Source organism: Sphaerodactylus townsendi, linkage group LG01 (genome assembly GCF_021028975.2).
Source record: "Sphaerodactylus townsendi isolate TG3544 linkage group LG01, MPM_Stown_v2.3, whole genome shotgun sequence".
Taxonomy (NCBI): Eukaryota; Metazoa; Chordata; class Lepidosauria; order Squamata; family Sphaerodactylidae; genus Sphaerodactylus; species Sphaerodactylus townsendi.
In genome coordinates this window covers 95,598,287-95,623,921 of record NC_059425.1, presented here as the reverse complement: position 1 = coordinate 95,623,921, position 25,635 = coordinate 95,598,287, and the positions used below count along the sequence as shown (strand labels likewise).

The following is a 25,635-nucleotide window of genomic DNA, read 5'->3' as shown; positions in this document are numbered from 1 at the left end:
AACTCTTCCTCCTCCTCTTGGAGCCAATAACATCATATGTCTCCAGAGGGAGCCGATGTGCTTTTACTTTTCCAGAATATGAATGAGATGATGCTGAACTCACCTTTTGTGCAATGAGGATGGTTTGTCTGTTTCTTTGACTTGCAAGCAGAAGTGCAAGCAGATTTTTGTACCACACACATATGCATAAATACACATACACATCTATCTATAGTCTGCCTTTCTCACTGGGACTTAAAGTAGATTACAGATAGAGTGAATTAATACAATCAACGGGATGGAATATTGATTAAAAATGAAATAGGGTTTCAGTTGTAGATCCAACCAGAAGTCTAAAAACAGAGCTGAAGCAAAGCATAAATGTTAACATGACACAAATTACATAACACTGAAGTCCATTTAGCTGTGGTAAAATGAGAATAAACCTCATGAGTGGGACCATTTTCTCACCATCTCAACTGTTCACACTAGAAACTTGTGATGTTAGAGACCTGGCTTTTGTTGATTTTTTTTTTGCACTCTTCCACCCACCCCCCACCCCCACAGATGGTCCAGCTGCATATCCAGTTCTGGTGCAGAACACCAAACCACTACTCACTGTCAGCTTCACATCAGGGGATATTAGTTTAATGAACAACTATGATGACTTGTCTCCTACCATCATCCGCTCAGGGTTGAAAGGTAGGAAAATCTTCCTGTCTGGCTGTACCCAGTGTTCCTTCACTTTAAATTTTGATTACCTGATATGAATATTTCACATCTATCTCTTGAAGCTCAAGTACCCTCTGCAGTGATTTCCATTAACAGCAGTGACACCTACTGGTAAAAACACAAAGCTCAGTTATGATGTTACTTTGAAACATACTGGTCTTCTATTATATGTACATTCACAAAGGAAATCCCTAATAATTTCCCCAAAATATTCTCATATTTTATTTAATGGCTAACTTGAGTTTGCCTCAGTTGGTTCTGCCTTTCAAGGAATTTATGATGCCCTGAGGAAACTGAATCCAGAGGAATTCCAGGTTCTAAGCTTATATTAGTTTGAATAATTGTTTCCAAGGATTTCAGTAAAGCTGCAAGTGTGAATTGTATTAATCAGTAGATTGATCAACTGAAACTTCAGTTAGTTGTCCAGTGGGGTAAGTTTTAATCAGTAAGAGCAACATTTTAAGTAGTGGCCTTGCCAGTAACAGCTCACTTATTTAATCATTAAGGCTGAATGGAACATGCATATCCCCAAAAGCTCCTGGAATGGCTGCACATCACTGCAGTGTTTCCAAAGTTCTCCTGCATGGGGCGGGGGTGGGTGGGACGGCAGTGGGCCAGGGTACTGCAGTAGGAAGAGATTAGTAGCAGAATTTCCTTCTATGGCCTCGTTCTGTTTGTAGTTCTGTAATGTCAAGCACTAATAGCACTTTGCTGTGCAGAGATGCTCCAGTTTCAATGGCCTTCTGATGATACTAACACTGCCTAGAGTAACACGGTTAGTTGTTTTTGAATTACAAAAAAAGTTTCTCAAAATAACAAATTAATTGATCCGCCTAGTTTCATTCAAATTTTCTGGAAATAGTTTGAGGCTGTTGAATGTAACCAGCAGCTTGCCCAAAATGATAAAACAGGCAACTTTTCTCAGGTTATATATCTTATAGCACACGAGTTTTGTGTTTGCCCTTAGAATACCCACAAAACAGATCCTGTGCAGGTTACCTTAGCAGCGCATAGCATAAAGCACTCGCACAAAACATCCCTTGACTTAGGGGGTGGAACCATTGTATTCCTGAAGGGTGTTTACCTGAAGCAGTGCTGTGAGGGTGAGACCTGTTACAATGTCAGATAGTCTTATGTTCAAAACCATGTACTGTGAAGGCTCTTATCGTTAATTAATCAAAACAATTAGAAGCATTAACTACTCATAGTAAGAACTTCACACTATTATATTGCAATGTGAGTTTTCCTTGCCAGAACGCTGACAGCTAAAATGGTAGCCATGTGTCAAGTTTTTCCTTCCATTCTCCTGTAACATTAAGGCATAACACTGGATCATGTGCTTACCCATTTCCACCAAGTGCTAGAACAACGGCTGAGTAGCTCATGATCTGATTATGATTAAGCATGTACAGGAAGACATGGGAGAATTTGGCATGGGATTTTTATTTGGCTGCCACTTCCATTGTGTATAGTTCCACCCTTTATTTGTCTTATGTTTTGGTCCGCTTCATTCATGGTTCCTATCTGGATCAGATGACTAAGGGAAGCTAAACAGGGCCTTTTGCACATTGCAAAGTAAGTCTCTACTTTATTCCTTTGTTTTTTCAGATGTCGTGGCCCAGTGGTGCACACAAGGAGACTTGCTGGCTGTGGCAGGAATGGAAAAACTAAGCCAACTAGCTGAACTTAATAGTGCATCCTTTCTGAAAAGTGCACTGGTCAAGTTCTACAATGTTCATGGAGAACATATCTATACCCTGGAGACACCTGTTCAGGTACAGTTTATTTTAAAGAGGCAGCACCACAGACCTGCAGATTAGTCCCCCTCCCCCCACCGAAAAAAGTTACTCCTATATGCCAGTGTGTCCAGTGGGAGGCTTGCACAGTGGACCAGGCCTTCATAAATTTGTTGAAATTCAGATTATTTCTTTGCAGCTCTGCTTTCAGCAAACTGATTTTAATTTCCTACTGGCAGTTCAGCAAAAACTGACAAGTATTGGCAAAATTAGGAAGGGGAAAAATAATTCCAATTCAGTTGCATCAATAGCAACTGGAAGGGTGGTACAGTCTGAAGCAGTGGTAGCTACCATGGGGTAGGGTGGGAACAGGTGCCCCGAGCAGACGCCATTGGGATCACGTGGGGGGCGGAAAATCGCCCCCACACCCGCCCTCCTTCCTCCCCCGCCATGCCAGGCTGAGGTCGCTGCTGGGTGCCCCTGCCCGCCCTGCCAGGCCCCGCTGCCGGCTAAGGTAAGGGGGGGGGGGCGGAAAACTCGGAGTCTGCTCCAGGCTCTATTTTCCTTAGCTCCGCCCCTATTCCAAAGCAGTGTAGTTCTAGGAGGACTCTAACTCTTGTATGTACAGGCATTACCCTTGAGAAAGGTTTTGTAGGCTGTAGTCATTCTGCCATTGATTTCGGCAGCATAGACATGACTAGCCAAGAGGAAAGCATCTATGATGGTGCACTATACCATGTTTCTCTCCTGCAGCGTCCCATAATCTCAATCTGCTGGGGCCACAGGGACTCACGTCTGCTCATGGCTTCCGGTCCTGCATTATATGTGATCAGAGTGGAGCACAGAGTTTCCAGCTTACAGCTCCTGTGCCAACAAACCATTGCTAGCTCCTTGCGGGATGATAAAGATATAAGTAAACTGACCCTGCCTCCCCGACTCTGCTCATACCTCACCACTGCCTTTACACCAACAATCAAGGTAAAAGAAAAAGTGGGAATGTAATAAATGGTGAAGTGACAATTCTGCCATAAGCAGCAAACAAAAGAGGAGTGGTGCTGATGGAGTTACAAAAGCACACAAGATCAGACTGTTTAGTACTAATTAAATATATTGTATCTTAAATATATAAAGCAGTTTCCAAGTTCATTTTCACAGAGACTTAATTTTCACTTTGAAGGACAACCCAGAGTAATATAACCGCAGCCATATAGTAAGTCAGCGTGATGTAGTGGTTAGAGAGTTGGACTGGGAAGATCTGGGTTCAAATCCTACTTAGACATGAAAATCCTTGGGTAACTTTAGGCCAGGGATCTCTCAGCTTAATCTATCTGACAAGGCTGTTGAGAGGAGAAAAATGAATGTAAAGAGGACCATATATGCTAGCCTAAAATACTTGGAGGAAGGTCAGAATAAAAATATGACAGAAGATGATCAGTTCACCAGCAATGTTTTCTTGTATCGTTATGTAGTCTCGATAGCCTATTAATAAGCCAGTTAGCCAAGGGTACAGCTAATAACGCCTTACACGATTGCAGTGGCATTTTTTCCAGCTGCTGCAATCATGTATCCCTGATCAGATGGCTCACATGCTACGTTCTGCATGTGCAAAGATGAATGTGCCTATGTGAAGGCAGAACAAAACTCTGAGAACTGGACCTATGTATTAATGAACCTGAAATCGAAGATTTCCCAGTTCAGGGTCCAAAGCTAATCACTGGATCACAAAACCATTTTTCCAATTCTGCCTAAAATTCTTAAGAAATAATGCTCCTGCCTGTCTTTTTGTCTCCACAAGTGGAGTAACATCATGGTGTGAAACTGATTGGTCTTGTACCCTTTTGCAGTTAAAATGGTGCATCATACCGATTAATCTCTCATTTCTCATTTAAAATGTAGTTGACTTAATTTTCTACTTTCTGATGTAGTTCTGTAAAATTATCTGCTGCCGTAAACAGCATGCAGCAATGTGCTTTGTGGGAACAAAACTCATGTAACTTAAACAGTAGGTTGTTTTTTTGTTTACTGTTTTCAAAATTCAGAGTGACATTGGACTGGCCTTCCGTGGAGGAAAAACAGCTTAAGTGACTTGTTCTTTCCTCCTATGTTTAATGCAGCCTCCTATTCCAGACCCCAATAACATGAGAGATTTTGTTAGCTACCCAACATCTGGTAATGAAAGGCTTCACTGCACAATGAAGAGAACAGAAGATGACCCAGAGGTCGGAGGGCCCTGCTATACACTGTATTTGGAGTACTTGGGGGGTTTGGTGCCTATCTTGAAAGGACGCCGAATTAGCAAACTTCGGCCAGAGTTTGTCATCATGGATCCTAAGACAGATGGAAAAGCAGGTACAAAACTTTCAGCGGACAGCTGACATTTGTTCTAGATGCCTTGGTGCTCTGATTTAGAGATTCATGTACAGTATGTTATATTCAATGTACATCTTTTGTCAGATCTTGTAAATTTTAGTATAGGAAGAAAGTCTTATTGTTTGAAGGTACTCACAGGCCAGTTCAGTATGGAAATAAAAGGGAAGGGATTCTAGATCTGAAGTTTCCATGTGTACATTGGAGCCCTTGTGCTCAAAGATAGTCAGTGGACTGAGGTTCAGAGATTCTAGTCTTGGTAATCTATAAAAATTGGAAGATACACATAGGCATTTTCCCTTCCATTGACAATTTTAAACTAGAGGTAAAGTAACAAGGATTTGCCAGTTTACCTTTTTGTTTTAAATATATTATAGAATCTGCTAGGGCCACGGGATGGTAAAATGGAAAGGTGTAAAGGTCCTTAATTAGATGGTAAGATGGAAAGATCTCTATTTAGCTGCAAAGATTTCTCAGTCTCAGAGAGAGACCAGTCAACTGGTATAATTGAGCACCGTTCACTTGATTTTAGGCTACTGCTGATTCTGTATTAGTCTCAGAGAACACCCAGTGCTCATTCCTGCTGTAATATCATGACTGCTGCTTGTAAGATAACCTAGAGATGATTGACAGTTGTAATTGGGACCTGTTTCTGAAACAGTAAATTTTTTTGTGGGGCCTGTTGACAGATGAAATCTATGGAAATAGTTTGATTTCCACCGTGATTGACAGCTGCAACTGCTCTGATTCCAGCGATATCGAACTGAGTGATGACTGGGCTGGGAAAAAGTCTCCCAAAATCACTAGAGCTAGCAAATCACCCAAACTTCCCAGGTAATAATTTTGGCCTTTTAAAAACTACATTTTCCTTTTATTTGATTGCTTGTATTTTTGTCATGGCAAAAGGGCATCAGATATAATTATATATAACTAGCGGGGCCCGGCCATGCGTTGCTGTGGCAATTGTCCTTCTCATCACAGTCCGCAACCCACACAGATGTCCATGCAGGTCCAGTGATCCCCAGCATAGCCTTTTGGGAGCAGCAGTGGCGTAGTGGCTAAGAGAAGGAGGAGGAGGAGAAGGAGGAGGAGGAGGAGGAGGAGGAGAAGAAGAAGAAGAAGAAGAAGAGGAGGAGGAGGAGGAGGAGGAGGAGGAGGAGTAGTTTGGATTTATATCCCCCCTTTCTCTCCTGTAGGAGACTCAAAGGGGCTGACAATCTCCTTGACCTTCCCCACTCACAACAAACACTCCGTGAGGTGGGTGGGGCTGAGAGAGCTCTGAGAAGCTGTGACTAGCCCAAGGTCACCCAGCTGGTGTGTGTGGGAGTGCACAAGCTAATCTAGTTCACCAGATAAGCTTCCACAGCTCAGGCAGCAGAGCTGGGAATCAAACCCGGTTTTTCCAGATTAGAGTACACGAGCTCTTAACCTCCTACGCCACTGCTGCTCCTGGCAGGTGCACTCTGATTCTAAGGGCAGAGTGAGGTGTGTGAGAATGAAGTGGATGTGTATGAGAGTATGTGTGTTATGTGGTAGTATTGGGTGAGGCACAGAGAGTGAAAGTTACCTGCATGTGTGTATAGGGGGGAACCTCACCTGACGTCTCACACGGCAAAGTGTGTATGTGTTTCACTTCCACTCATATTACCTAACAGTATTACCTATTTACTGTTTTAACTGCTCATCTCTGCCCATCTGAGCGAACATTGTAAGAGAAGCCTCATACCAGAAGCCCTCAGAGCCACAGACATGCTGCCAGCCAGAACATTCTAAAGGGTGACAAACCACAGCCAGCTTCTTCATGGCCGCTGAATTGCGCCAGGAAAAAAGAGCGCTTTTACCTGGCTCAGGTATGGACTTTTGGCAATTTGAATGTCCGATTACCTGCCCACAACAGGGAGGGACGTCATGTGAAAATTTGGGGGCGGTCCGTCCAGCTGTTTCGGCGTTAGGGCAAGACCAACAAACGAATGGTTAGCTTTTTATAGAGAGAGATTATATCAAAGGGTAACATTTCTTACAGTGCCCATAGGAAACTGGCAGCTTAGGATTTTTGTTGAATTTTTCACATCAACATATTGCCATATAATTCTTTAGAGATAGTTAGAGGAATAATGCAGACATAATCCTATAATCCTGTTTAGTTGATTTATTTTACTTTTCTGATAGTCCCAGTTTTTTTGGCATTTTTGTCTTGGCTAGAGTAGATGCTTTGCCACTTGCCAAACTCTCAGGTCACTGCAAAGGGTTATTTTTTGCTTGTTGAATTTTCAAAAAGCAACTCCCAGTTTGGATTTATACCTCAACTGTGGAATGTATGTCTTTCAAAACGTAGTATTATTGACCACTGAGAGAGGTTACAGGGATCAAAAAGAGTATGGTTTTGCTGGTCATGTGATATATTTATCAATTGCATATGTAATAACACCTGTGTTGTATATTTGTGTCATTTATTTGCAATGTATGTGGGGACCTGGATTCTAGAACCTATGTTTTTAATTTTCCACTCTTATTCTGCATGCTGTGTACACTAGTTAAAGATATTTTTATAATCTTGTGTTGGAGTTACCTGCAACCTTATAGAAGTACCAGTGAAATTTGCAACCCAGTTCGGCAATTTGGAAGCAGAAACCAGATGTTCACAACACTATTGGTTGTCCCCCTATGAAATCACCAGGAAATCTCATTCCACGTAGTTTTGCCGTCTTTTAAAAATGCTTTTAAAAATTAATAGGATAAACTAACAGACCCATGAATGTTTATATAGTGGAAAATATATTTTAAAAGCAGAGATCCTGTCAGAAATATCAGGGGAGACACAATATCTATGTCATATCATTTGATGCAAAGCCAATCCACCTGAAGGTTGCTCTTTGAGCTCTCATTTTGTACTAAAATGGTCTGTACCCTTCTGCTCCATTTGAATTATAAACCATATGCTGCATTATTTTTCTCACCATCTGTCCAATTATATTTCACATTGTCTGTGTAGAGGAATGGGCAGGGTGTCTTCATGCTTGCCTGATCATTGTAATCTTTGTTTCCGATGCAGAATTAATATAGAAGCTCGCAAATCTCCAAAGTTGTCACGAGCTGCTCAGGAGATATCAAGATCTCCCAGGTTACCAATAAGGAAGCCTTCCATAGGTTCACCAAGCTTAACTCGTAGAGAGTTTCCTTTGGAAGATATCACTCAGGTACCTCATTGCTATCAGATTACCTACTACTTATAAAATGCCTTTTATGGAGCTACCAATAAAGAAAAGAGCTGTACCCATGGCTTCCAAGTCACAACTGTAAAAATTTTTTACTGATTACCTTAAGTAACCAAAAGATTGTATCTACAGAATCTATAGTAAACAAAGTGTATTGTTTCCAACAGAAGGTCTCTTATGTTATTGTTACATGCTTACACCAGAGAAAGTTCAGAAATCAAACCAAAATTGCTGTGTTATCTAACCACACAATATTTTTCAGTCAGAAAAACTTCAGCAGATAATCTCTCCTTACAGTCTCACCAGTCTCACAGAGAAAGAAAATAAACAGCAAACTCCCATGCTGTCAGATTGTATAATGTGCATTAGAGCAGAAAGTTCTTTTTTAGAAATGCTTCAAGCATTTATCAGGCAAGCCAGCCTCAGTTTGGCTGAGCCTCACTCCTTCTTTGACCCAAAGTATAATCTAAAATTGAAAAGTGACCATCACTATCCATTCTAACACTCAACAAACAATGAAATTGTCAACATTTATCTAATCCTTAAAATTTACAGTGAAAAGGTTTAACTTAAACAGAGTTCCAGCCATTCTCTGCTGGTCTTGTAATGATATCTAAAATATCATTACCTATTTCCTATTTAAAAATAAATACCTTAGATGAGTACAGTATTGCTTACAGCATTCCTCTTTGCCCTCTGCATTTCTTTGATAAGAATGAAGCTACTACTACAACAGCTGAAATCAATCACCACAGCACCAAGTTTGTGTGTACTTATGTATATGGGGAAAGATCCAGAGACGTATTCAGATAACTGGATTTGTTTCCCTGCTCCTACATGTGACACCTCCTGGGTGACCTTGGGCTAGTCACAGTTCTCTCAGAATTCTCTCAGCCCCACCTACCTCACAAGGTGTCTGTTGTGGGGACAGGAAGGGAAAGAAGTTTGTAAGTCACCTTGAGTCTCTTTGCACGAGAGAATAGGGTATAAATCCAGACTCTTCTTCCTACTGTACTTGGTCAAGAGGTCAGATTGTGTATCAGAATACACTTTCTGGAAAGTGGTCCCACTGATAAGAGCAAAGGCTGTTGCAATATTGCGATTACTTTTTCAAAATCAATGCATAAAAAATTGAATGTGTTTGAATTGATTGTGAACTTTATATTCAATATCGTATTATGTTAACAACAACTCTGTTAACCATAGTTAGTTTGGATTGCTGTAACTGATGACATTTATTTATTTATTATTTAAATTTAATACCGAAGGGGAAAAAACTCCATCTAGGTGAGCAGTTGCAAAAAACAGGGACACTTAAGGTGGCCCCAATACTAGAAAGGATACAAAAATTTCCACAGACTCCACAGTGTTTGATGTAAGCCAGGACTGTAAGCACAAGTGAAGTCATAATGGGCACCCATTGAGCTAGCTGAACACACACATACATCTTTCTTAGGTTTCTCTTATCTGTTGCTCTCAATATTTCTTCACAATACAGAAGCCACTCTGCCCAGCATATACTCAGGAGGCAATCATGTCCATTGTGTTGATCTCAAATAAGATGTTTTCATTCTGGCCAGCACTTGCAGTTATGGCAGAGTCAAATCTAAACACCGCTGTGAATTCACTGGTGGGACCTAAGGCAAGCCATTTTCTCTCAGTAGTGTCAGCTTCTGCAATAGACGGATAATAGTACTAACCAATCTATGACGTTGATTCCTAAAATAATACATGTGAGGGTCTTTGCATACTCTAAAATGCTACAAAGCTATACAAATGGCTATTATTCCGTCTTCCTATTTTCCTTTGTTTACAGCACAATTACCTTGCTCAGGTCACATCAAATATCTGGGGAACCAAATTCAAAATTGTGGGCTTGGCTGCTTTCCTACCAACAAATCTTGGTGCAGGTAAAAATTAAACCTAAAGATTCTCTTCTTTTCAGTCTTTCCTGGCCAGAAACAAGCATGCAAACTTTTCCAACACTAATAAAAATCTAAACTGCATTTGAGTCTGATATGGAACAGGAAATTTAAAAAAACCTGCAGATTAAAAGGACAGTTTCTAGCCCTCATGACTGCCTGGAAAAGTTTGCACTGGCAAGATCTACTGAAGATGTAGCAGTCTTTCTTGTTGATCACCTGACTCCCATTGAGACTAATTGATGGTAATAGAGCTCCTAGAATCTTGCTTGATAAGTTTACGTCCATGAGACCAGACTTTCCCTGCCATTATTTTGTGTGATGAGTTGCCTTGTGAATTCCTTTGAAAAATTCTTTCAAATTCATACAAAGGTTTTCCAGGATATCAATAGGGCAGTCAACTCTTGGTAGATTCCCCATGTATAGAACAGCCTTTTGATTTCAGTAGAGCTTGGTATTGATTAGTAATTCATTTTACATAGTATGAGTTGGGTTCACCTGAGTTTTTTTCTGTAGATGCAAAGATTTCTGCCTGTGGAGCTTGACCTTCTCACATCCACCCTCTCATAGCAATCAGATGTGCCCCTAGATGCTGTTCCTGGGGGACATGTGACCACTGTTCCCCAGGAACTTAATTTCAGAAAGCAAAGGCAAAACAGTTGGGTTCCACAGAAAGAAGTCCTCTTGCCTTTGGAAAAACTTCAGTGGATCCAATCCCATAGTTCCTCCATAGAGATACTTAAATATTGTATACTTTACAAATCAGTCCAAATGGAGGGATAAAACAGCATTAGGGGATGGCAGATGGCCCCACTGGCATGTTTGCTTCCTCTGCTGGCATAAGGGACTCCCACACAAGCAGAGAGAGCAAAAAAACCTTGGTTAATTTGTTTGCACATATGCACTGCATGTACATGAAATAAAATACATTTGTGCCTGAATTTTACATGTAGCCATCCAAATATATCACACTATTTTCTGCATGGAAGTACAGTCTGTATAGGGGGCCTTGTCATCTTTAAAGTAGTCCTAAATGGTTGGTTCTTTTGGTAATGTTGGACCTTTTTATCTTTTCTGCATAATAAATATTGTCTCTCTTCTGTTTTTTAAATGTTTTCCACAGTTATCTATAAAACCAGCTTGTTGCACCTCCAACCCAGGCAGATGACCATATATCTTCCAGAAGTACGGAAGATTTCTATGGACTATATAAATCTGCCTGTTTTCAACTCTAATGTTTTCAGTGAAGATGAAGATGATTTACCAGGTGAGGTTTGACTGAGTGTGGCCCTCTAGGTTATAAGAATGCTGACCAGGTTTTCTCTTAGGCTAGAATCTAAAATTTCATCCCTGGTGCCAGTCTGGTGGAATTCTGTGTCTAAGCGAAACCAGGGCACTGGAGGACCTTCTGCAAGGTTGTCCCACCAGGCGTATGGTTAACATAAGAACATAAGAACAAGCCAGCTGGATCAGACCAAAGTCCATCTAGTCCAGCTCTCTGCTACTCGCAGTGGCCCACCAGGTGCCTTTGGGAGCTCACTTTGGTTGAGGCAGCCATAGTGCCATCTGGCCTCCCCACCCCCACCCCCTTGCCATTTTTCCATCTGGCTGCTATTGAGTTTATTCCCTTACAGGATCCCTTACAGGATTATTGTATCTTTGTCATCTGGACAAAGTAGCTATAACTTATTGGAATTTATTTATTGGAATGTTTTAATTTTTAGATGATTTTATGTTTGTGTGTGTGTAATGGCCTAGTAAATCAAATGAATAAAATATGAATAAATGAATAAAATAAGATAAATAAAACTATGGGAATAAGAGAATAGCAGGGTGTGTTGGGGAGGTGGGATTTCTTCCAAGGAGGACGAAGATATTGCAGAGCTGCCTGGCTCCCAATTTCCTAGCCACGCATAGCAGGGAACTACAGTTTTGTGCTAACCTGTCCTAAACAGTATTGGCACAAATGGTATATCAACAGATTTCCAAAATACCTTAGCATGTAATATGTTTGCCATGGAGGAGAAAATAGAAAACCAGTATATCTTTTGTGGTTAATGTATTGTGTGCTTTTGTCATTGTACTCACTACAGTGACTGGAGCATCTGGAGTTCCTGAGAACAACCCGCCTTGCACTGTAAACATCCCAATTGCTCCTATTCATAGTTCTGCACAAGCAATGTCACCAACACAGAGCATAGGATTGGTTCAGTCTTTGTTGGCCAATCAAAATGTGCAACTGGACGTCCTCGCCAATCAGACAACAGCGGTTGCAGCAGCAGCAGCGGAGCATGCAGCAGATAATGCAGTCCATTATCCAATTCCAAATAGATACTCCAACCCAGGCCAAGTCATCTTTGGAGGAGTAGAAATGGGGCGTATCATTCAGGCACCCCCACAGTTATCCCTGCCACCTCAGAGTGCTATCCAGATGGCAATAGTGGACCACAGAGATGGGGATAGAGATCATGAACACCTCCAGAAAGCAAAAACTTTGCGTCCAGTTTCTCAGGTGATGGAAGGAGAACCTGCCATTTTCAGCACTGCTCAAGAAATTCAGATGAACAAAATGAACCCGCCCCCACCTTACCCTGGAACCATACCAGCAGCTCCTACCACTGCACCACCTCCTCCTCCTATACCCCCACAGCCTCCCATAGACCTTTGTTTGAAAAAGGGAGATTTCCCCCTTTATTCAGCAGGGCATTATCAACCCCCTCTTGGCTATGAAAGGATAACCACTTTTGATAGCAGTGGGAATGTCGAGGAGGTGTGCCGACCTCGGACACGAATACTGTGTGCCCAGAACTCATATACCCTGCAAGGTCCTGGTAGTTCTGCCACTTTAAGGATAACTTCATCAGAGAAGAAGATTCAGCAGCCCTGTACAAGTGCTACCCTGAACAGGCTCACAGTTCCGCGTTACTCCATCCCAACAGGGGATCCACCACCTTATCCGGAAATCGCAGCCCAGCTAACTCAAGGCCGTGGCATCACACAGAGGTTGGACAACAGCATCATCCACGCTACTCTGCGAAGGAACAGCAGAGAGGCAGCACTGAAGATGGCTCAACTGGTTGACAGCCAAAGAGCCACTCTGCAGCTCCCACCAAAACTGAAGAGCAACGTAGTGGCAGCCCAGTACCAGCAGCGAGTGCCAACGGCTCTCTACACCTGCAGTCAGTGCAGCAGCAACAGTGGCGGCGGCAGTAGCAACGCAAACAGTGGCAGTGGGAATATCAGTAGTGCCAACACTAACAGCAGCGCCTCCACCATCAGCAGCATGAGGCCAGACATGACAACAGGGAGCAGCTCACAGCACAGCTCCGTCATAGCACATTCAGTCAGCACTTCGCCTTTGGCCTCTCAGTCCTCCTACAATTTGTTGAGCCCACCTGACAGCTCTCATGAACGGACAGATTATGTAAACTCTGCCTTCATGGAGGATGAGACTCTTTCTCAACACTGTCCTGTGGAAAAATCAATACGCCACATCCCTGTCGCTGTGGCAGAGCCTGGCATTGGAGTAAAACGACCGCCCCCTTACCAGTGGGAACCTATGGTGAATGAGGAAATATGGGTTCCTCAGGAAAGGACAGCCCAGAGTACTTTGCCTAACCCTGCTAAACCCACTCCTCTCGTCATTGGCCAAACTCAGCATCTGGATATTTTGCGAGCTCCATTTGTTTCGCCCAAATCGCCAACCAGTCCCACTGCCACTTTCCAGATGGGTTATGGGGTTGGAGCATCCTATGTGGGGAGTTACAGTGCTCTTCCTCCACCCCCTCCTCTCCAGGGGATGCAGGTCCCCTGTTCTCCCAAAGAAGCTCTGGCCCCAACTCAGATTGCACAACAGGAGCCAGCAGTTGTGCTGCAGCCAGGTTACCCTTCCAATCTCTCTTACTGCCCCTTGCCCCCCATGTACCCTGGAAATAGCACTTGCTCAAGTTTACAGCTGCCACCGATGGCCTTGCATCCGTGGAATTCGTACAGCACATGTCCACCTGCTGCACAGAGTACCCAAGGCACTCTGCCCCCCAAGTCACTACTGGTGGTGGAGAAACCTGTGATATCCCCACCATCCACAGAGACTCAAGGTCATGTGGGTACGGATGTAATGGTGGAGACCACAGACAACTTCCAAGAAGTACTTTCCCTAACAGAAAGCCCCGTTTCTCAACGGACAGACAAATTTGGGAAGAAGAATCGAAAGCGCTTGGATAGCCGAGCAGATGAAGGAAATATGCAGGCTATCACTGAGGGTAAAGTCAAAAAGGAGGCAAGGACGACACTGACGGACTTTAATACGCTGATCTCCAGCCCCAGACTGGGCAGGGAGAAGAAGAAAGTAAAAAGTCAGAAGGACCAGCTGAAGTCAAAAAAACTGAATAAGATGAATGAGTTTCAGGACAGCTCAGAGAGTGAGCCTGAGCTGTTTATTAGTGGGGATGAACTAATGAACCAGAGCCAGGGCAGTAAGAAGGGGTGGAAAACCAAAAGGAATTTGAGGACAGCCAGTGAATTGGATGAATTTAAGTGCCGGAAAGCAAATGAGAAGGAGGATGGACGGCTGGGAAACCAGGGCTTTGTGTATGTGATGGCCAATAAGCAGCCTTTGTGGAATGAGGCAACTCAAGTCTACCAGCTGGACTTTGGAGGGCGAGTGACCCAAGAATCTGCAAAAAACTTCCAGATTGAGCTGGAAGGAAGACAGGTAGGAAAACAAATAGAAAATCCAAGGCTCCTGATATCGGAGCTGTAGGAACTGATCCTGTTTTTCTCTCATGTGAGTTCAAAGAAGCCTCATTTGGCTTTTCCCACTGTTTTCCTGTATCTAATCTTGCAGGAAAAGAATAGAGGGCTACGAAATAGAGGGCTTCTTATCCGCTCTCCTCTCTCATATACAAAATCTCCCTCAGCTTTGATCTGTTGTAACATATGATCCTGTTTACCCTGATCAAAAGCAGTCCTTCAGAATTCATATTTATGGAGCTTAGAAACGCTGCTTGGTTCTTACTCATAAGGGATAGCAACGGTCACGTATGACAAGCTGAGATAAGGAGGAGGGAGACTAAACAGATGGTATTTGGAGTGGTTGGATAATGCATACAATCTCACAGCCTGATCCATACCTCCACCACCCCAGTAGTGCTACATTGGCAGCATCGTTTAGTATAGTGTCTGTGTGTGACCTGCTAAATTTTTGAGTGCAGTATACGTAAGGTTTCTTTGTGTGACATGCGGATTCATCATGCATGAAAAGTTTATATGGCCCCAAAGCTATCATTCTGAGTCTAATTTGTTAATGTTTTTTACCTCCCTACCTCAGAGTAGATGCAATAGATCATGGGGGTGTTTACTATGCAGTGTATGTAGGCATATGAACCCATCAAATACTGTGAACAAGTGGGGACTCGCAAGAAACTTGCAGGAGTAGTTATCCCATTTCCCCCACCTTTGCTTCCTTCCCTCTCCTCCTACTTCTCTCAGTCTCTCACCCTTTCTCCTTCCTGCTATCTCTGTTCTTACTTTCTCTCCTCCATGGCTGTCACTTTCTCTTTCTGCCCCATCACTTTCCAAGCCTCCCACCTGCTTCCTCTCTCTCCGCCCCCCCACACACAGCAGCAGTGGTGTGGCACCAGCTCTACTAGAGTCACAACAGATCTCCCAATTACAGAGACCAGTTCCTCGTAGGGTTTCCAGCTCCGAACCGGGAAGTTACTGGAGATTTGGTGGTGGAGACTCTGGAGGATGAGGTTTAGGAAGGGAAAAAACCTCTGCAGGGTATGATGCCACAGAGTCTACCCTCCAAAGCAGACATATTCTCCAGGGGAACTGAACTCAATCATCTGGTGATTAGCTGCAATTCCAGGTGATTCCAGCCCTCAATCCTTCGGTCATTTTCAACTTTTTTATACTGCCCAGGGTTTTTTAAGAAGATATTACATTTTTCTGAAAACCTGGGGCACTTTTCAGGTCTGCAGAAAGATCTATATTACCCATTCACAGCTCCAGCCACCAGATTTAAGGATCTTCCATTATGTCCAACTTCCTATTAAAATAGAAGATATGGGAGCATCATGAAGCTTTCCATGGCTGATGATAACGTCTGATCTCTATGCTATAGATCCACATTTCTCCACAAGTAACAAAATATGAGTAATCCTGTGGGGCCTGAGTTTGGATTCTAAGAAGGGCTGGAACTTGGATGGGAGACCACCAGGGAAGGCTCTGCAGAGGAAGGCCATAGCAAACCACCTCTGCATCGTTTGAAAGCCCCTTGCAGCAGTCCCCATAAGTCAGCTGCTCACACAGTTGGATGACTGCAACAGCCCCTTGCAAGGAGACACTTCGCCTCCTAAACTGTAAGGGTGATATAAAGGAGGTGGGGTACAGAAGGTATTTTGCCAAACTTAGCTGGCAAAATACCTAAAATGTATGTGTTTGGTGATTAGCATCAAGCCAGATCTCAAAATAAAAGCTATAGCTGGTTTGTTAACCACGGTTTGTATTAATGGTTTGTTAAAATGTCTGAATCCACAAATAATGGTTTTCTGGTTAACGTTACCCTTTCTGGATGTCTGACCACAAAAACAGGATCATGGGGAGGATACCCTTCCAACTTGGAGGCAGAGAAAAAGCAAGAAGCAAACAAAGGGTTTTATGTGTCTGTTCTTGTGGGCTAACCAGAGTAACCCTGTTGAAACAAACCACAGCATGTCATAATATCTGAATGCACCTTAATTTGCAGTGTGATCAAGAGTGTTGGAATTCACAAAGGCTACTTCTCATTTAACTTCTGTTTTCTTATTTATCTTCACGTTCTTGTTTTCTTACTCTTCTCCCACTACCTTGTCCTTCAGGTCATGCAGTTTGGGAGGATTGACGGCAATGCTTACATTTTGGACTTTCAATATCCATTTTCAGCAGTGCAGGCCTTTGCAGTAGCTCTGGCTAATGTGACTCAGCGCCTGAAATGAAAACAGTGGACCAGTTAGAGGAAGAAACTGAAAATCCTTTTCTTAAGGGCCAACCCAAGGAGTATGGGGAAGGCCTGTTGCATCTGTGCAAAGGATTCTGGGAGTGAAGAAGGAACTGCAGCAAGAACAGTCTCTGCATGCCCTAAGGAGGGCATCAACTTTAAACATTGTTGGGGGTGGGATGGGGGCTCTTTGGTTGGGATTCCTTTTCTTTGACTCAACATTGTGCTGATTTTTAGAGTGAGCAAAGGATGAGAGGTATTCAGTGTTATGTTGGGAAATGTGGCTTTTGGCTTGTTGTGATGGTTCTTCTGTGTTTGCCGCAAAAAATAGCTGATGTAAACTGATGGGGATTTTAAAAGACTGACCTTCTTTTCTTTTCTTTTATAGACTGCCTTATAACATGCTGTTCTTTTTAAAGCAGGGACCTTAACTTTTTTTCCTGGACCACTTTGTACTATTATGTCAACAATAGCAGCAAAAAAAAAAGAACAAAAATTCTAAAATATACTTGAAGACACACATTTCTTCTCTGTTAGCATTGTAGGCACCATGGAGATTTTTCAGAGATCCATACCTAATTTCTAAAATATTGTTCAGAATTAAAATTAAATGGTTACCTTCTGAATGGTTTGCAAAGAACACTGTGTTGAAGAGTTTAAGTTTATTTCCCCCCCCTTGTTGACTATGACCTGGGTTATGCCTGTACTATATAGAGGAAAATGCCAGAGGAGAAGGAAATGATGAGGTGTGCAGATATACACTTACTGGTTTAAAATATTTGTACTGAATTGAGTTCAGATTTGTGGCGTACATAGATGTGACCTGGTGTGCTTTTGCAAGGGAATTACATCTGCTGCTCCTCACTAAACAATGTTTACAGTTGTATAAATAAAAATGTGTCCACTGAGCATTTCAAGACTATGTGATTAGTCTGAGTTTCATAATCCTGCAGTACTAACTGGGAAGGATGTGGGCATAAGCTGGACTATTGCCTGTCACTGTGTAGACAGTGGACCATATGCAGCTCGAATGAATCTGGGCTCTTGGATCTGGAGGCCAGGATTACTGGGAACAACTTGCTTGAAGGGCAGAGTTTGGGTTTCTGAGTGGCTGCACCCAAGTAGGATTGCAGGTGGAGACAAACATTCCAAAGTGCAATGGAAATGATTTGAAACCACACATACTGCTTTCTGAAGCATTTGTTTCCAGAGCAGGAAATGAGCATTGAAAGCACTTCCATCACACTTTGCATGTTTGTTTGTCTCTACTTCACTGGATTGAGTCAAAGCTGAAATCGTCTCAGAGGACTGAATACAGGGAAGAAAGAGGGCAAGAGTCAAATACAGAAGGAAATTCAGAAAGTCTGACAGACTAGTTGTTGCCTAGCAAAAGACCTAGGCTGGACCTAGAAATACAGATAGCCAAGTTAGTGAGGTTCTGTGGGCTGTTGAGAGTGGAGCCATATTGAAAGCTCTTATCCACCCACCCTTCCACCCACCCACCCACCCACCCATCCATCCATCCATCCATCCATCCATCCATCCATCCATCCATCCATCCATCTTACGACTCTTCACAATGGCTACCAGTGTCCACACAGAAGATTCTCAATCCAAATTCATCTACCGTAATATCCTGCTGACTAAGGAAAGGAGAAAACACAGCTGGAAAGTGTGGCCTCTCCTAAAGTCAAAGTATGTCCTCTATGGCTATAAAGTGGGCAGCGTTCCAGAAATCAGATTAAAAGTCAAAATTTGATAGAAAATATAATGGTGTCTTTAACTTTATGCAGTGAGACTGTTTCTAGCTGATAAACTTTCCATTTTATGCCAAAGGTCACAGTAGGTATTTCAAGAGAGAGCCTGTTTTGTTAAAATACTTTGCCCTAATATTTTCCAGGGTTTTTTCCCAACTGGAAATTATTTGGCCAGTTAAGTGTGTGCAAGCCGAAATGTATTTCAAAAAAACAGTCTTCACACCAAATAGCAAAGTTTACCTATAGCGTTCATTGGAAAATGAACTTTTTTCAGGGGGGGCGGTCTAAAAATACCTAATAAATAAATAAATGTGTAAAGAAGAGAGCAGTACAGAAGCACTAATGCCCTATTGCCAACTATTAGAAATCCGATTCGTCTACTGTGCTTTAAGCTTCTGAAACCTCATCTGACATATCTCCCCTGTCCCACACTCTCTCTCCGCCCCCCGCCCCGCCCCCAATTTATCTTCACACTCTTGAAGACTGGAAACTTGTATTTAAAACAAAACCCTGAAAGCTGAGATTCCCAGAATGCTGATTTTTTTTGCCCAAAATTAATGCCATTCTTGAATGGCTTGATCATGGAACCACAGCATAAAAACAACCCTGAATTACACTCATAACCCTATTTGGAGCTTTGCTGCTGTAGTGAACTGCTCACAAGATTTTTGGAAAAAGGCAAAATGGTGGTGGTGCGGGAAATAATGTGTTTTTTTTCTTATGATTAGCGAGTCCCTGAAGACTTTCATACAACAAGATTCTGTCCTTGGTAGAAACTACACTGTGTCTTAGATTGCCTTTGCTTTCCCAATGCACAGAACTGTTAAGCTCCTTCCATTTTCTTCACTCCATTTAAATTTCCACCAGTAATCCACTTCACCTCCTAAATGTCTAGTTATCAGATTGCTGTTCAAGGCATCAGAGCAGATCTAGTGGGAAAGATGCCCTTCCTTGTTCTGAACCATCTAATTGTTTTATATGTGGTTTTTAATAGTTCCATAGGAGTCTTAAGCAGGCTGAGGTTTTTTGGTTGGGCAATAGTTATTGCAGTCAAAGGATTCAATTTTTAGAGATGTGTTGAGGGGTTTTTTTTAAGGATACTTTCAGATTTTCTAACAGGAAAGATTGTTACACTTAATGTAATCAGTAGAGTCAGGCTGGCTTCTTTTCCTATGTAGAAAATCATTTAATCATTCATTCTTATTTATATAGGAGAAGTGCATTTGTACTTGCTTGTTGGCAAAGTGTTTTGCTGCAAGGAATCATTTTAGAGTCTTTTATGGGACTTAATTCCCACCCACCCCTTCCTGACTTGCTGCAGTGTGTTGTAAGGGTGGGAAGAAATTTTCTTTTGGGATAGACAAAAACAATTTATTTTTGCCTCAGGATCTCTTCTCATAGACACTCTGCAGCCTCTTCTGATCTTTGGTTCTGTGTGAAAATATTCCCTATCCCATCTTTCCAGCTTCTCTGCAGTACACTGACCTTTCTTTACGTAGGCCTTCTGCAAAATTTTCCCTATGGCTTATTTTCTTCCCCAGCTCACCTGAGAAAGCTTAACAGTTTCTACATCAAAGGAAGAGACAATGCAGGGAGGCTGGCTAGGTGGCACAAATGAAGGAATAGAAGAGGTGAGAGAAGATGAAACAGGTTCCTAAGAAGAAAGTGACTGTCTGAGACCAGGTCTAGTGTCCTCTGGTCCAGTGCCCCATAGCAGCCAAGCAGGTTTCTCTAGAAAGCCCACATGCAAGGCATGAAAGCCCCTGTTTCCCCACCCCCCATGACGGGTCAGCAACTTATAACCAGAGGTATGCTACCTCTAACATAGAAGGTTCCATATCTACCATGCTCTCAGCCCTTTTTAAAGCCATCTATGCTAATGATCATCCCCACAGTTTGTGGCAATGAATTTAATAAGATAATTATATGTTGGATGAAGTAATTATCTTTATTTACTTGTCATTTTTATTGAGTGACCCCATATTCTAATTGTATGGCATGATGAGGAACAGATGTCTCTCTACTCACTTTCTCCACACATAATTTTACAAGCCTACATCATGTGTCTCCCATCATAATTTTTTCTGCATCCTCAAACTATAATACTTTCTTATCAGAAAGATTCACCAATCTCTTAATATGTTTAGTTGCCTTCTTCTGTACCTGTACCAGCTATGTGATATTCTTTTGGGATGGAGTAAGTAGAACTTCCCAGTGTTACAAACCACCACAGATTTAAATAAAGACAGTATAGTACTGCCATTCTTCCCCAGCTGTTTTCTGAATAGTCAACAGTAGGAAATTTGCCCCCACTTTTGCAAAAAAAATTTTTTAAGGTGTTTTTAGGGAAGACTCCCCCTTCCCCCAATGATTATCATGACATGGATGGTGTGGTTTCCTAACTGCAGCTATTTAAAAAACTTAGCTTTTGCAAACAAAGCATAGTGACTGCTGCAGTCAGAATCTTTGACCATCCTGTGTTTCCTGGGCTATGTTTGGCACAGCTAAAGAGCAATTTGAGAATAGTGATGCAGAGGGAAGGCTAATGTCATGCATATATACTCCATAAGAGAACTTGGATCATGGATTTCCTTAATTAGGAGATATTTTGTCTAAGCCCAATGAGGTTTTTCTTGATGCGCAATGGGAAATGGAGCTTCAGAATTCTAATTTGTATATGAAGCAGGTACATACATACTGTGAGTTGGCTATGTGGCTTGTGGCATTTAGCAGAATTATATAACGTTTGGCCTTAAAAAAACCCTTCCAAGATATTTACCAGAACATCTCAAAATAAAACCCAGGGGCCAACATTTAAACTATGGGCCAGTGTAATAGATGCCACAATGTAAGAGGAAGAGCAAGTTCAGAGATAAAGTTAACATCAAGTTCTTTTTGCAAACTGTTTTTTTTCCTTTGAAAAAGTACCTAATTCTGCTGAGTACAATGTTAACGACAATATCTGAAAATAAAGCCCAGCTTTCATTTGAGCAATCTAAATCTGTAGACAGGTTTGCACAGGACAGTTTCTGTGCCACAATAAGAGTCTTTCAGACAGTGTTTTACTTGAATGACATAAGTTCCTCTGCACCATGCCATCTGTACCACATGCTTATCAGAGCCATCCCCTACTAAACAGTCTTAAAAGGCAATCTGTTTTACATTATTTTCATTTTATCCTCAAGAATTTGAAATTATCCTTTCTAAGAAGTCCTGTGAATCTGGAATCCAGGTCAAATTGTAAGCATTTCATTTCAAGGAAAGTCTTGGAAGATGTACAGAAAATAAAGAGTTTTGGTGCTGTGGTTTGTTTTTGTTGTATTTGTAAAACTAAAGGCAAGACCAACTAACCGAAAGGAGAAACTGTGAAGCCAATAAGGTAGTGTTGGGATCTGGTTCTGCAGTAAAGTTGAACATGCTTCGTTCCCGCTGTATCTTTGCAGAATCTAATTGGATTCAAAGGACTCCCCAGACAGATCTCAGCATCTTTTGGAGACTCTGGGCCCAACATTGCTTATGTCACAATTGCATTCCTATAACACTTACTTGGGAGTAAGTTCTTAATTGAATGGGGCACTTCTGAGTAGACCTACTTGGAATTGTCCTGCATATGTGATTGCATTACTGTAGAATGGTCTCAGGTTGTTGTCTACTAGAACTGCCTGATTACTGGCTTCCGATAGAAGAGTCTGCAGCAGAATACATTGTAAGGCCAAAGTTAATGTTATTTTTCCTACTGGTATCTCGGAAGACCTACTCAAGAAAGGGGGAGAAAATTCCCAAAGAATTGGGTGAACTTTTCACTGGTAGAATAATCTGATCTGACTCTGATATACAATAAGTGGACCAGCTAAGTTTTCTGGTTGCATGTGACAGGTTTATGTTTGACCTCTATAACATTTCAGTGTTTTGTATGTCTGGCCACTTTCTTGGGGACGATTTCACATATTAGGTAAAAGCAAAACTTGTCTTTGTTGCAGGACGTTCACTCAAAACTGACAGGTCCGGCCAATCATGGCTCCCGCCCAATTTGATAAACACAAGGTAGTTGCATTCGCTAGATGTGATTTGGAATGTATACTTGAAAACTTATGTGAGAAGCAGGAGTGGATTGGTGAGTGAAAATGGCCCTGGAGCAAGCTACGCTGAGAGACCCCTGTGGGGCTACAAGCCAAGACTGCAGGAATCATTCAGCTCAGCTGTGCAAACCAGTGGTGGTGGCTCATCCATTCCTTTCTGCTGAAATACGACAGCAGTGCAGGAAAACACAATTGGTGAACTGATACCAGGTACTATTGCTGATGGAGGATCTAAACCCTGAGATGGGACTTGGCTGGCTGGGATTTGACTCTAGGGCAGTGGCCCACTGGGAAATTTCCCTGTAAGTTAAATGGCTAGTCCACCCCTGGTGGGAAGTGATCTTCACATACATCAGAAAATATAAGAGTAGGAAAAATAATGTTAGAGGTGGCCCTTATGTTGCATAGGTTGAGCTTTTCCTGACTGTAATTTGCACATCTGAGCATGCCAGAGAAGCAATGTGGCTAAATCCACTGCCAATCTTTCTAGGATTTTTGGACCCAAGTGCCACGAGAAGTGTCTTCCCACCCTTGCCAAGCAATTTTAGGGCCCAATGTAAGCAACAGCCCGAAGGAGTTTAAACCGTCTTGTCCATAGTCTCTTTCCACCTATACGGATGCTGGGATATGCTCAGCAGAGGCCCTGTTGGGAACTTAGGGGGAATGTTTAAACAATATCCTTGGAAAATAATGCCCACTAGAAAACTTGAGTTATTAAAGCAGATATTTATGAATTACATGTCTAAAAGCAGCTTTGTTATTTTTATATCAATACCAAATTTGGAAACATGGCAGACAAAATCTGATTTTGACCTAAGATTTTTGAATCCAGTACCTAAAAGCTGAAAAACTTTGTCAGCAGATTCAGGCATTTTGAAGAGTTAGGAAAGTCTTCGCTTGTTGAATGTTTGTTCTGTCTTGTGAATGGCTATCCTGAAGGGTTCAAGTAATGTGTTATGAAGAAATGAATGAAACTGCAAGATGTATTCGAAGGTTCTTGTGCTCCCAGTGTTTTGTAAAAAAAAAAAAGCTCACTCAGCTCACGTCATACTTCCTATCACACTCATTTCAATTTCCATCCAGACCTATCAGTTCTCCTCCCCCCTCCATTTCCAGTTAGCCTTTAATCATATTTTTTCTTATAGGTCTGTGTTTTTTCTCTCCTGTTCTTCAGCAGAGGAGAGTGTTAAGATGCTTGTTGCAGATACAAGGTTGTTGATTTCTTCTTTTCATATTGTGGAATTGCATGGATTGAAAAGGCACTATACACTGCAAAAGGGTGGTTTTTTATTTTGCATTTGTTCATAAATGCATCATTTGGTGCTGTAATTTTGGACATCCTTTCTGAATTGAGCACTAGTTTGTTTATTTTACTCAGGATTGGATCCTGCATAAAGGAAGAGCATTTTTCCTCATACAAGGTTTTTTTTTTGGGGGGGGGGGGGTTCCACTGATTATTTTTTCCACTCAGCCTCTGCCAATCTCCAGCTTTGGAGAGCACAGTGGGGCTGTCCTGTAAAGGGAAGGTGGTAAAAGACTTTAGCTTATGGAGTTAGGTTCATAGCTCTTTAGAGCCATCCCACTCTTTTGGTCATTTGAAGATTTTTTTTCTCTTTGCAATTTGAAGAAAAGTATGTAGTCAAGTGGAATTCCTAGCCATGTCATACCTGCATGATCTCAGTTCTGCAGAGAAAATTATACAGTTCTCTGATGACTGCTTTCTACCGACAGGATGTGCAGATGGCCTTTCAAAAAATCATGGATTATTTTTTTCATGTGACATTCAGACCTGGGTTTTCATTGTAATTGCCCTACCTTTCTCTCCTGTTATGTACCCTGTGTAATAGATTGTGCAGAAGGTACCTAGAAAGCATTAAATGCTTTCCCTTTAATAATGTGGTTTGTCCAAACTTGGCTGTCTATATGACTGAGACAAGTCAGTTGCCCTATTTTCCTTGATTTGGAATTGTAAGAGTTGTCCAAGTGTTGCTTATTAAACTTTTTGCAAACTAGAGAATCTGAGAGTTGTTCTTGGTGTTCTGCATCTCATCACTGAGCATTATGATTTTTAAAAAGTACGTACCAACATGATCACATCAGCTGTCATTTCTACTGCAGGGTTGTTGTCCAGAAATCTTTATAATACCATTTACCTGTACTTTGGATAACAACCCTTTCCCTCTAGTTACTTAATATACAAATGAGATTTGTGTTTCTCTTTATACTTTCAGTTGCTATACTAGGAATATCAGTGTTTCCTTGCAGAATGCCTGCATACTACCCTCTTGAGAAAATAAATACAATGCTGGAATGCCAGGTGGTTATCATATGGGATTCAACTAATAAAAACCAATCCTCTGTGATATCATTGGTAAAATTAACAAAAACAAATTGACTTATCTTGAGTGACCTGTATGGAAGCAAATGTGTCTCTGGATGCAGCTACCTGTGAAAACTGGATGTGGTCTATAAGTCCATCACAGCTTTTCTTAGGAACTGGTACAGTTATGCTCCATTTTGGATCTCAGGACACAATGGCTCACTCATGAAAGCAGACAGATTGTGCGGGAGCACCGCCAGTAGACCAAAAACATTCTGGCACACATTAACTCTGCAGATAGGTAGTTATCCCACACTGGTGTTATGAGGATCTGGAGCAAGGTACCTGGATCAGGATTCAAGATGTAAATTTCCCCCAAATTTCTAAGCAAGCGTGTTCCAAAAGCCATTGTTGCAAGGCTTCGTATGAGGTAAATGGTGTGGAAAGGCACTGAAGGCGGATGCTGGCTGTTTTTCCTATTCTTGCCTTGTCAACTGACAACCAATGGTTCCTTTGATTGAAGACAAGTAGAAAGTCATGGCCAGG

General features: G+C 41.9%; 1 protein-coding gene across 1 annotated transcript in view; it reads left to right on the top strand.

Moving 5' to 3' along the window:
• Window positions 1–24,781, top strand: part of TULP4 (TUB like protein 4) — a 122,219-nt gene extending 97,438 nt beyond the window's left edge. Inside the window, exons 6-15 of the mRNA XM_048488056.1 lie at window positions 547–681; window positions 2,320–2,486; window positions 3,201–3,425; window positions 4,562–4,796; window positions 5,504–5,648; window positions 7,867–8,011; window positions 9,846–9,939; window positions 11,075–11,218; window positions 12,045–14,665; window positions 16,815–24,781. Coding sequence (XP_048344013.1) covers window positions 547–681; window positions 2,320–2,486; window positions 3,201–3,425; window positions 4,562–4,796; window positions 5,504–5,648; window positions 7,867–8,011; window positions 9,846–9,939; window positions 11,075–11,218; window positions 12,045–14,665; window positions 16,815–16,931 — 4,028 coding nt within the window. The 3' untranslated portion in view covers window positions 16,932–24,781. The remainder of the gene's footprint in view (window positions 1–546; window positions 682–2,319; window positions 2,487–3,200; window positions 3,426–4,561; window positions 4,797–5,503; window positions 5,649–7,866; window positions 8,012–9,845; window positions 9,940–11,074; window positions 11,219–12,044; window positions 14,666–16,814) is intronic.
• Window positions 24,782–25,635: the final 854 nt, after the last annotated feature.